The sequence below is a fragment of the Pteropus alecto genome, unplaced genomic scaffold (genome assembly GCF_000325575.1).
Source record: "Pteropus alecto unplaced genomic scaffold, ASM32557v1 scaffold110, whole genome shotgun sequence".
Lineage (NCBI taxonomy): Eukaryota > Metazoa > Chordata > Mammalia > Chiroptera > Pteropodidae > Pteropus > Pteropus alecto.
The window spans coordinates 10340789-10352874 of record NW_006431920.1 but is presented as its reverse complement, the minus strand read 5'-3'; the positions used below and the strand labels follow the sequence as shown (position 1 = coordinate 10352874).

The 12086-nt window shown below is 55.5% G+C and overlaps 1 protein-coding gene across 1 annotated transcript; it reads left to right on the top strand.

Annotated features, from left to right (window-relative positions):
- Nucleotides 1-6: 6 nt before the first annotated feature.
- WNT10A (Wnt family member 10A) lies at nt 7-12080 on the top strand. Its single transcript, XM_006906709.2, has 4 exons — nt 7-233; nt 1263-1525; nt 8512-8891; nt 11281-12080. The coding sequence occupies exons 1-4, from the start codon at nt 121-123 to the stop codon at nt 11776-11778; spliced, it is 1254 nt and encodes a 417-aa protein (XP_006906771.1). The 5' UTR covers nt 7-120; the 3' UTR covers nt 11779-12080.
- The last annotated feature ends 6 nt before the right edge of the window (nt 12081-12086 follow it).

The window sequence follows — 12086 nt, the reverse complement described above, 5'->3', positions numbered from 1 at the left end:
CAAGTCGGAGCTGTGTGTCGCAGCCGCCCCGACCCCCGCGGATCATGCGCCGTCGCCCCTGACTCATCGATCCCACCGGGCTGTGAGCCCCCCATCCCCGCCCGCCACAGGGCGCGCGCCATGGGCAGCACCCACCCTTGCCCCTGGCCTCGGCTCCAACCTCGGCCCCAGCCACGGCCTGCGCTCTGCGCGCTCCTGTTCTTTCTACTGCTGCTCGCTGCCGCTGTGCCCAGGTGAGACCTCACCTTATGCTCCGCCCTCCTGGAGAGCTGGGACCCCCAGCCATAGGGGCCTCTGGTGCTCCTACTGGGGCAGAGGACCCCGGAAAGAGGGAGGATCAGTATGGCAGGAAAGGCCTGGTGCACAGTGAAAGACAGTGCCCTCCTAGGAGGAGGTCGAACTGGTGACAGAATATGGGCAGTTCAGGGAGACAGGGCAGTGCCCAGGAGAATGATGGCTACTAGAAGGGAGGGTATAGGTTAGGGGGCAAATGCTATCCTGGAGTCCCTGCTGTGCTGGGGGAATGCACCCCCACCCCAGGAGTAAGCTCAAAATGCTTTGCCCCACCTTGGAGATGGCCTCCAGACAGGGGCAGGGGTTGGGGGCTGGAAGGGTATAGCCCAGGAGGGGTCAATGGGAGACTGCAGCTGGAAAGGTTCTCAGTGTGTGTGCGTGTGTGTGTGTGTGTTCCAGTGAGCCCAGCAAGCTGTGTTGTAAACAGCAGTCTGTGTGTGCATATATGTGTGAATGTGAGAGCTCATGAGTCAATGTATATCAAGATGAATGTGTGTGTGTACTTGCAAGTGTCTTTGTGTATGTGTGTGTGCGGCTGTTTAATAAAGTGTGCATGTGTGTAAGTGTTTCTGAGCCTGTGTGTCCCCCTCGATGTGCAGAAGTATGTCTGTGAGAATATGACTGTCTGAAACCTGTCTTTGGGAGGGGTCTCCTGGGAAAGGCTGCATATGTGAGCATCTATGCCTGGGGATGTACTTATAAATACTGTGTGCACAGGCACTTTGGATGTGTGTGCATTTGCACATAGTAATGTCTGTGAGTGTGCAGCTGGGTGGGTCTTGTTGGAGGGGATAATGGTGAGAAGGTCAAGGAAAGGAGAATGCTTTAAGGGTATACTAATGAGCCCAAACTTCAAAGGCAAAGGTTGGAAGGGAGGAATTATGACCTTTGGGACAGACCGTGTATTGTTAGGCGGGGTCCTCCTAGCCCCCCAAACACTCACCCACCTCCACCCCACACGTCTGCAGGTCTGCACCAAACGACATTCTGGGCCTCCGCCTTCCCCCGGAGCCTGTGCTCAACGCCAACACAGTGTGCCTGACACTGCCGGGCCTGAGCAGGCGGCAGATGGAGGTGTGTGTGCGCCACCCTGATGTGGCTGCCTCAGCCATCCAGGGCATCCAGATTGCCATCCACGAGTGCCAGCACCAGTTCCGGGACCAGCGCTGGAACTGCTCTAGTCTCGAGACTCGAAACAAGATCCCCTACGAGAGTCCCATCTTCAGCAGAGGTAGCTGCCCCTCACCTTGCCCCTCTGTCTGACCCATACAGCACCTCCGCCCCAGGACTTCTCTGCCAGCCATCCCCAACCCAATTCCTCAAGCTGGCGACCTCTCCAGGTGCACATCTGCCAGTATCCTGCTCTCCTGCTTCTATCTGATCTCAGAAAGGCCCAGTGTGTGTGTGTCTGGGGGTGGGGACAGACAAATGGGGCAGATGTGGTTCCAGGCTGAGCCATGCGGGCTGAGGGTGGCAAGTTCCATGCCTGAGAATTGGACTCCTGGCTTATCCTGCCCTGTCATTGACACTGCAAATCTCAGGCCCAGGAAATATCTATATCTGTGACCTGTCTCAGTTTACTCTCTACCTAGCAAACAGCCTTGAGATTGGAGAGCCTGTAATAAAGTACACAGAATCAGCATGAAGAGGGGTCGGGGACTTTGCCAAGTGGCATAGATGAGGAAAGCCTGGGCAGGTAAAAGGTCTGTGCTTCTGCAGGAGCTCTTCCTGGCGGGGTGCACCACCAGCCTCTGTGTCATCCTCGCCACCCCGGAAAACCCTCTCTGAATCAGAGGTACTAGGTATGTGCATGCCTCATGCCCAGCAGGCCAGGCGGCCCTGACAATTCCTCTTCCCCTCACAGCTCAGAGAAACCACAGCTCACTCCTGTCTTTCCTCCCCTACTGCTGGGTGACCTAGGGCCCACCCAGGCAACCCCTAGAGTGGCTTAGGCTGGAGACAATGGGAGGTTTTGTCACTCATTTCCATTCACATCCTGTGTTAGTACCTTAGGTCTTGACTCGAGTCTTTTGGGAAAGATGAGGGTCCTGCCTCCTGCATGGGCCAAGCTAGGTATCTGTCCCTCTTCTCAGCTGCTTGGGTGAGACTGTGTGGGGACCCTGTGTGGGGCACTGGGGGAACCTGGCTCCTTGGGACTTGTCCAATTCTCAGTTGACTGTGGAGGAAGAGGGAGGGATACCCCTATACCCTTTGGCTTTGGGGACTAAGGCTTTTGGCAGAGTCACACCCCATGGACCCTCAACTTCAGAGAGAACTTAGGAAGCCAGAGCCTTTCGGTTTTCACCAGGATCCTTTCGAGCACTCCCTGGGCCCCCAAGTCAGGGGCCACTCTGCCTGCGCCAGCCCAGCCCCAGGTCGCCGGCTCCGCCCCCGCGGTTCTACCTTCTCTCTCCCCCGCGCGCCTGGGGCGCTGTTTCTCCCCGGCAGAGCCCAGCCCGACGCGTGTGGCGGCATGCAGCCGCGAATTAATCCCCGCGGGCCGCGGCAGACGGCTCCCGGGCCCAGCCGCACAGCTCTCGAAAGGGCGCCCCCCTACTCCCCAATCCCGGCCCGCGCTCCGGCCCCGTGCTCTGGCCCCGGCCGCCCTGCAGCCCCAAGCCTCTCAGCGGTCTGAGAGCAGTGGCCCCGACCCCGGCTGACCACCCCATCCTGGGCCGGGCGCTCCGCCCCACTGCTACCTGCTGGCCGCGCTGGCCTACACGAAGTGACAGGCCTCTGCATCTATTATGCCCTGGCCTGGCTTGGCCGGCGCTCACCCGCTCCCACTGCGGGTTTCTAGGTCACCCACGCTCCCCAAAACCCTCATCTCCCTCTAGCGCTAGGCCAGGCCAGCGATGAGGACACAATAATTTCAGGTTCAGCTCCCTGGGGTCTCGGGCTGGCGCTGAGGTTCTCACCCCTGCTACTTTGGGAGGCGTGAGGTGAAGCAAGCTCTTCACCCCTCTCCCAGGCCTCGTTGTCCCCTCTTCCCCTCTGGTCCTCCTGTCCCCTCTAGAGTGAGTGAACCCAGGTGTCCTGTGCCTCGTGAGGGCCCATGAGGCCTGGTGGAGGACATGGGGTCTTTGATAGTAGGGGTGAGCTCTGAGCAATCTCGCATGCGGGGTTGGAATGGCGCCAGGCGCTCCTGGGTTCACCTGCAGTTTAATAAGCTGGAGGTGAGCTGGGGGGACTGTCAGGGGAGAGGTTGGGGTAGAGGAGGAGACTTGCCAGGGATAGTGGGGGTAGGCGGGAGGCACCTAGCTGGGGAGGGGATGGGACAGCTGATCCAGCCTCCACCAGTTGACCAGGGCACATTCCACCCGCCTCAGAACCCGGTTGTACCTCTGCAGCTCCTGATCCCCGCATTCGGACACCTCATTTTAACCTCTGTCTCTGCGGAGAGGACTCTGGGCTTCTGGAAAGAATTGCCGCTTTCCCCTTCAAGGGCCACTATTGTGCCCTTTCCTTACTCCACATCCGGGTTCACCTTCATTGGGGTCATTTTCTGGTCCATCTAGGCTCATGATCTCAAAGACTAGCTAAATTTAAATCCCAGGGAACCAATCTTGGTGGTAGCCAGCCCCTGTCTGGGCCCTTCCCCAAGACTCTCTTCTTTTTAAGCTATGGATTGTCCATCGTGGGTGACCTCAGATTCACCTAAGTGAAATATCAGGGTGCTGAGCCTTCTTCTGGCTGCTAATGGAGTTTCTTTAAGGTGCATTCTGCCATGTTTAAAATTCAGAGACTGCTGGGAGGAGGTGGTCCCTTGAGCCTTCCATCTTAATACTGTCATCTAATTGTCCGGACACCTTCCTTGAGATGGGTTGGGCTTCTAACAATGTAGGAGAAAGTGAGAAGGGAGATGGAGCACCTGGAGCGGGTGATTAGAAAGGTTAGGGCATATAATAGGGCTTTACCCAGCCAAAGAGAGGGCATGGGGGGTGGTCCTGGAGCCTGCGGGGAGGGGTGAGGGACAAGGAGAAGGGCATCTAGAGGCCTAGAAAGAGTCAGAAAAAAGCTGTAGGAGAGCTCCCAGTCCAGGCCAGCTGCTTTACCGAGCCCAGGGGCAGCTGTGACCTAAGTGCCAAGGGCACTGCTATCCCCAGCTTTTTGTTCTAGGACCCAGATGGTTGGTGCCTGGGCGGGTGGGGTATTGGGCAGAACATCTGCTAGAGGAGAGCTTTTCATTGTGAGGACTAGAGAACCCATCCATCTCCCACTCAGGATGCAGGGACCCAAGGGAGATTTGAGGAAGGGGCTGCTTCGGGCTAGACTTGGGCCCTGGAGTGAGAGGGGATGAGAAGACAGGGAGAGGCTTGATGGAAAGGAGTGTAATAGAGTCACACAGCAGGTCCTGGGGTACTGTTCTTCCTGAGGCCCAGTCCCATTCAGAATACATGGAAAGAGGGGGCATGAGGCCCAGCTGTGAGCCACGCTCCGGCACAGGGAAGGCCATCAATCTGATAGTCCAGCCTCTGCTCTCCAAGGCCCTGGCTCTTTCTTTTCCCATCTCCCTTTTAGATTTGTCCTCAAGGAGTCTTGTTTTATGCCTAGGTCTCCAGGCTTGGAGTATGTGGTGGCACTCAGATGGGGACACAGAGACACAGGCAGTCATATCCCAGGATCAGCTAAGGTTTTATTATTCTAATGGCACCCAACACATATGAAGTACTTGCCGTGAGTCAGGCACTATTCTAAAAGCACTTTATCTATACTTTAGGGTCATCAATCAATCTCCATGTGGTAGGTCCTATTATTATCTTCATTTTACAAACGAAGCTAAGAGAAGTTGGGTAACTTGCCATTAGTCACACAGCTTGTAAGTGAGCTGTAGACTGAAATGCAGGCCAGCTCACTTTAGAGATTGCACTCAACTTCCTGCCATACTTCCTCCGAAGTTACAAGGCCATGATCTCTCACTGTGTGCCCAGAAGTGAACTGGTGCAATGGAAGAGTAGTCCAAGAAATGAAACTGACATGCACACACACACACACCTATGTTTGTGCAAACATGTACCCACATTCAATGTCATCCCTAAGTGTTCTCACATGCACACAACTCTCTCCTTCTCTCGCAGCCCGGGCACACGAGCACGAGCACGCACAGATTATTTGCACAGAGAGAATGGAGACCAGACCTTTCCCCTTCCCTCCTTCTTTGATTCAAATGGGTGGAGCTCAAGCTTCTCTAAGCACTCGGGGATTCTCACGGGCTCCTGAATCCTCTCTCTTCTACACTCCCCTGCCATCCAAACCTCCTCCCCCAGCCCCTTCCTGGCCGTTGGCTTCAGCCTGTAGCAGCAGCTGACTCCACTTAGATGCTGGCAGTCCCTGTCCCAGATCAAAGGCAGGGCGGCTAATTGTGCATCTTAACGAGTCCCCCCTCAGTGCTCCGGGCAGCCCAGCTGGCCATGGCCCCACCCCTCTCCCCCTCCAGCTGGCCAGATGGCACAGTGCCTGCGTCTGCCCCAGACAGTTGGGGCCAGGACCGAAACTGGGGCCCTGAATGGGAGCTGGAGGCAGACCCAGTAGGCTGGACATCTCCAAGGCCTGGATGCTTGGAACAGAGGGTGGCCACATAAACACTGCCTGGTCACACCTACAAAAGGCTGTGACCAGCTACCAGAGGCCATGAGATGGAATCTTTAGCTGCCTGGAATAGGTAGGGGTGTTCTCTGCAGGCTGTGGGATACATTTCTCCATATTCCTTCAGGCCTGTCCTTGAATGTAGCAGAGCCTGGGAGGTGATGGTTGGCCCGGAACAACCCTGCAAACTAGTCTCTTGCTCTTTCCTGGTGCCATGCATAGACAGGGCCATAGCAACTGTGAACTGGGCTACCTGGGTTTCTTACTCCGCAGGTCTTCCCTAGAGTCAGATACCCTTCCGCAGAAAGTTGTCAGACCTGGGAGCTGAGAGAGCTGGGGCTGGGTCCAGCTCTGTAACCCTGTGACCTTTGGCATCCCCTTTTTGCTCTGTGTGTGTGTATGTGTGTGTGTGTGTGTGTGTGTGTGTGTTCCATGGGGGGATTGCTGAGGCCTGGGGTGCCTCTGGAGGTCTGAGTATTGCCATTTTTCCCAGGAGTGTGTTGATGACTCCTTCAGCAATAAGAGAAATATTCAGAGTTCCACAGATAAAAGGCAAGAGATAAACACAGGGTGTGCTCCCCAGCTTGAGTCTGCCTTCCTTGGGCCCCACCTCCCAGAGCAGTGTCTACTCTTCTGCAGCCTCCACCAATTCCCAGAACCCCCTCGAAGGTTCCAGCCCAATCCCCAGCCCTTCCTGTCTGCTCATAGCTAGGCTTCTTATGGAAAGGTCTCGAGATGCTATGAGCTGGAAAGAGAAGCTAGAGAGGGACAGTCTGCTTTACAGGGTTCTGATGGCCCAGGTGATTTATGCTAGAGTGGGTCAGGAGCTGCTGGGCTCTGTCCTTGGTTGAAGAAACAGGAAGCATTGGCCTGAATCTGAAACAGTAGTGAGTGAGGTCAGACAGCAGGAAGAACTTCTCAATGGTAGCTAATGTTTATGTAGTACTTACTGTAAGTAAGGTATTATTCTAAGCACTTTAAATATACATGTAATTCATTTAATTCTTGGAATGACAATAAGACAGATAATAATAACAACCCTGTTTTACAGAGGAGAAAATTGAGGCACAGAGAAGTCAAGCCATTTGGCCAAGGTCACATAGCTATTAATATCTAGTAAGTGGAAGAGCCAAGTTTGAACCCAGGCAATCTGGCTTTAGAGTTCATATTCTTAACTGCCACTATACACCTTGGGGTGTTTGTTTGTTTGTTTGTTTGTTTTGGCTGGGCAGGGAGAGGAGGACAAAGCCCTGTGATGCAGATAGTAAGTATTAGGGGTAGGATTAGGCTAAGGTCTCTGTCCAGTCCTGGTTGGCTCTCTGGTGGTCTGTGAGGCCTCCAAGAGCATGTCCTCTCAGTCCAATGCTAGGATAGAAGGACCCAGAGATTTCCCCCTGAATCTCTGGCCTCTCCCAAGGCCATTGGCCTCTGGCTAGGTTTGGGTTTCCCTAACAGAGGCCCATGGCACAGGTGGATTCTCTTCCATATGGGGGCTAGCATTGCGCTTGGCGTCTCCCATTGCCTACACTCTCTCGGGTTCAGAGGCTGGTTAGAGTCTTGTACCAGAACCTGGTCCTAACTAGTCCTTTCTCAGACACAGACTAAGCAAGAAGAAGCTGGTGGGTCTGGGAGCCAGACACTCCTCTGCAAGTAGGCCTCCCCCTGCCACAGGCCCAGACCTACTAGGGCCTTCCCCGAGGATAGTTCAGGCTGAGAACACCAAGGAGGAAAGCGGTGTAGACAAGTCAGTGGCCAGGCTGGCCCAACCCAGGCCCCCTGCGAGTGGCTCATCAGGGAGTCTTTGTGCCTCCACCCCGTCCCCGCCCCCACCCCAGCATTCCAGGGACAGTGTCTGCCTTAGCTCACCCTCCCCTATTTTCAACTGTATGTTTGACCCTGTGCAGGGCATGGGCTTACTTCCAGCATCCTTCAAATAATCTTCAGTTGACCTAGACTGACCACAGGTGGCTGGGTAGTGTACTTTTCTGAACAGGCTCCAGGGATGTCGTGTAGACAAAGAGAAGGAAGCTCTGCTGGTTTATTTCTCTGCCTCTCAAATCTGGCCCTCAGAGAGGGTTCTATGGTGGACCTGAGGGGGAGGCACCAGGGAGGTGATCTGGGGCCCAGGAGCTTTAGAAGTACACCAGCTCCTCCTGTCCATTAACATTTCCTGGGGCCTGGAATTCCATCACTGCTGATTTATTTTTTAGGTTACATTTTGCCTTCTTTCTGAAGGCTCATTTCAAAAATGCAAGTATCACGTGAGAGATAATAGATTAAGTCCCTGGTCTTAAAAAGAATGTTTCCCAGATACTTTTTGTCCAACAGGAGAGGTATAGACTTGCTAAGGGTGATGTTCTGAACTTGCTAAGGGTGATGTTAATGAAACAGGGAAGGTAGTACAAAAAAGGGGGGGCAGTTATAGGGGAGACCTCTGCCACCCCATCCTCTGTGCAGAACTTCTGATATGATTTCTGCCCCACTTTGACTCTGTCTGTGCTCTGTACCAGACCTCCCTCCTACACCAGGCCTCAGTTTCCCTTCCTATGAAGAGAAGGTTGCACAGAGAAGGCAGAAGGATGGGATGTCAAGGCTACTCAGAACCATTGTTTCCTGGATCTCTACTTGCAGGTTTCCGAGAGAGCGCCTTTGCCTATGCCATAGCAGCTGCGGGAGTAGTTCACGCCGTGTCCAATGCCTGCGCCCTGGGAAAACTGAGGGCGTGCGGCTGCGACGCATCCAGGCGCGGGGACGAGGAGGCGTTCCGTCGGAAGCTTCACCGCCTGCAGCTGGACGCGCTGCAGCGTGGTAAGGGCCTGAGCCACGGGGTTCCCGAGCACCCAGCCCTGCCCCCTATCAGCCCTGGCCTGCAGGACTCCTGGGAGTGGGGCGGCTGCAGCCCTGACGTGGGCTTCGGGGAGCGCTTCTCTAAGGACTTTCTGGACTCCCGGGAGCCTCATAGAGACATCCACGCACGCATGAGGCTCCACAACAACCGAGTGGGGAGGCAGGTGAGAGTCACCCCCTATCCTCTACCCCTGTTCCAAATCCCTCTGCCTAGAGCCCCTCCCCTGCCCCAGCCTGTCTCTCCTCTGGGGACCACACAGCTCCTGCTCACTTAGCAACTTTCCTATTGCCCCCTCCTAATTCAGTCAACAAAAATGCATTGAATTTCTACTATGTGCCAGGCACTGGACTAGGCCTAGGGATAGAAGGCAGAAACATCCCCTGCCCTCATTAGCTCACCCTCTGCTGAGCATCCTGCTCTGCCTATTTCCTCTGGGAGCAGTGGAGAGACTGGGTTGCAGTCAGACCTCCGGGGTTTAGGACTGGCGCTGCCACTCTGTCTCCTCCCCTTTAAAAGCAAATAGGTTGAGCTGGATCATCCATAAGGCCCCGTAAGCTCTAGTGTTCCATGATTCTGTTCCATGATTCTGCTGCAACTGCCCTCTTCTCCCAACCTTTCTGTGCACAGTGGGGAACTCCTCAAAGCGAGGTTCCTAGGGGCCACTGTGGAACTGTGTCCTAGTCGCCTTCTCCTTTCTCCCCTACCCTCAAATGCTCATACTACCTCAAAGGTCATTAATTTGGGGTGGGGGAAGGAGAAGAAGAAAGAAAGGAAAGGAATAATAACTTGCATTTATTGAGTGCTTACCGTGTGTTAGACTATCTGGAACACTTTCCTACCTATTAGCCTATTTAATCCATCCAAATACCTATGAGGGTACTATTTTGATCCTCGGGTTAAGATATGGATCGGGTTAAGATATGGAAAATGAGGTGCAGAGAGACTAAACCTGCCCAAGGCGATGTAACTAGTGAGGAAGTGGGAGAGTCAGGGTTTATCTCCAGGCGGTTGAGCTCTGAGGCCAGGCTCTTTTGCTTAGAGTGTAGTCTACACTATTTGCTCACCTACACTACCTTCCCTCCTCAACCCTCATGGTAGCTCAGCATCCTCCTTTCCTGGCTATTTGGCTCTGATGCCTTCTCTCAGCTGGGCCTGCTCAGGCCTTGGTCCTGGCTTCTCCTCGCTCTGGCTGGCACCTTCATTTCACTCCCCTTTCTCCTGGCCTCTCAGCTCAGGCTGGTTCAACTTCTTCTTCCACAAAGACTCCAAGCTGATTCAGCTCTTCCCGTTCTAACTTAGAGGTGAGGTAAACTGAGGCATATCCATCCTCAGGTCATGTCCAGCTTCCACCCAGCCCTGCCCTGTCCATGCAGCTCTTTTCCCAAGCTTCGATACTATCCCAGCCCAAACTGACTCCTCCTCCTCATTAAACTGGTTAATTAATGGCTGCTGCCTGTGGGAAGCAGATGTTCTGGAGCTGTTGGCCAGCGGAGGCATTGGGCTGGTTCCCATGTGGTGCTGACACCACAGGCTGTGCATACAAGCTTTGGAGTCCTTTAAGGCTCAAAGAGGCAGGGTTCCTCTCTTATGGCCCTACTAGAGGTTTAAGGGCCCTGGATCGTTGCTCTCCTTGTTTGAGGGTGTGGTTTTGGAGTGGAGCGGGGTGAGAGGAGGATGTGGTCAGCTTCCTCTGGGGCCTCTGGTGAGGATAATGCCCAGGGCTTCTTTGGGAGGAGACTCCAGAGCAGGTTGAGAACTGGGCAGGGCATGGTAGGTTGTGTTCCAGGAACTACCTCCTTCGGAGGTCTGGGAGCCTCTCTCTCAACTTTCGTTGGGTTGGGGGTCTGGCTGTCTGGGTTCTGTTCCCGTTCTGTGTTCACGTAGAGCCTTTGGACCCTGTTGGTGTTTTCACTGTTTCCCAAGAGGAGATGTGGCACTCAGCATTGGGCAGAATGAGCCCCAGCCAGTATAATGGGGGGAAGGAATGTCTCCCCAACTCCTGCCTGCCCCCTCCTTAGGCTCCCTGCAAAGGGTTGCAGGGCCTGGAAGAGGAAAGGGGCTTTCTCAAACTCCCTGCATCCCCTACTAACAGCCTGGAGCAAGGCCAGAGGCTTTGGGGCTGGGGTGTAGTGGGGCCAGTACACCCCTGCTCCTGGCTCCCACCTGAGGGATGGAAGGAGAGGGAATTTCCCTGAGGATCTGGGATCCCCCCTCAGGAAGCAAGAGCCTCAAGCCCCAAGGGCCCCCTGCAGGTGCTGGGGAAAGCGGAGCAGGAGAGGAGGGGAGCAGGAAGGAGGGAATTCCCCCAGGGCCTGGCCTGACTGGAGGTGGCGGAGAGCAGCAGAAGAGCAGGCAGAGTTCTTCTCCTGACTGTCTGGCTCAGGAGCTGTGCCACCCCCGCCTCCCAAGCCTGCTTCAGGTCTCAGCTTTTGCCTCTGTTCAATGGAATTGGTTTCAAAAGCCTCTGATTCTCACAGGCCAATGTCTAGTGTTAGAAGGAGGGCGGTGTGGCCGGCCCCTGGCGTCACCCCTCACGGTGCCTCCCTCTGCAGGCGGTGATGGAGAACATGCGGCGAAAGTGCAAGTGCCACGGCACGTCAGGCAGCTGCCAGCTCAAGACGTGCTGGCAGGTGACGCCGGAGTTCCGCGCCGTGGGGGCGCTGCTGCGCAGCCGCTTTCACCGCGCCACGCTCATCCGGCCGCACAACCGCAACGGTGGCCAGCTGGAGCCGGGCCCCGCCGGGGCACCCTCACCGGCCCCTGGCATTCCCGGGCCGCGCCGCCGGGCGAACTCCGCCGACCTGGTCTACTTCGAGAAGTCGCCTGACTTCTGCGAGCACGAGCCGCGCCTGGACTCTGCGGGCACCGTGGGCCGCCTGTGCAACAAGAGCAGCTCGGGCCCCGACGGCTGTGGTAGCATGTGCTGTGGTCGCGGCCATAACATCCTGCGCCAGACGCGCAGTGAGCGCTGCCACTGCCGCTTCCACTGGTGCTGTTTCGTGGTCTGCGAGGAGTGCCGCATCACCGAATGGGTCAGCGTCTGCAAGTGAGCGGAAGGCTTCCCTCGCTGAGACTGGCCCTCTGCCCCTCGCTTATGACCTTGGCCTGACGGTGTTGCTTTGGCTCCTGGGAGAGGATGTTGGACCACATGATGTCATAGGAAACTCCCAGTTCTGAGGGTCGTCGAGTTCGCAATCACCAGGCCCCACCACTCACTTCCGTGAGCTAGAGGACTGATTTGCCTTCCTGTTTGTTTCCTACCCCAAGTTCAGACTGCTCAGTTGAGCTGGGGATTGCCCCACACCCTCGGTCAATTGTCAGCCAGGCAGCCCCAGGCCTGTCTCCTTTCATTCCTTTA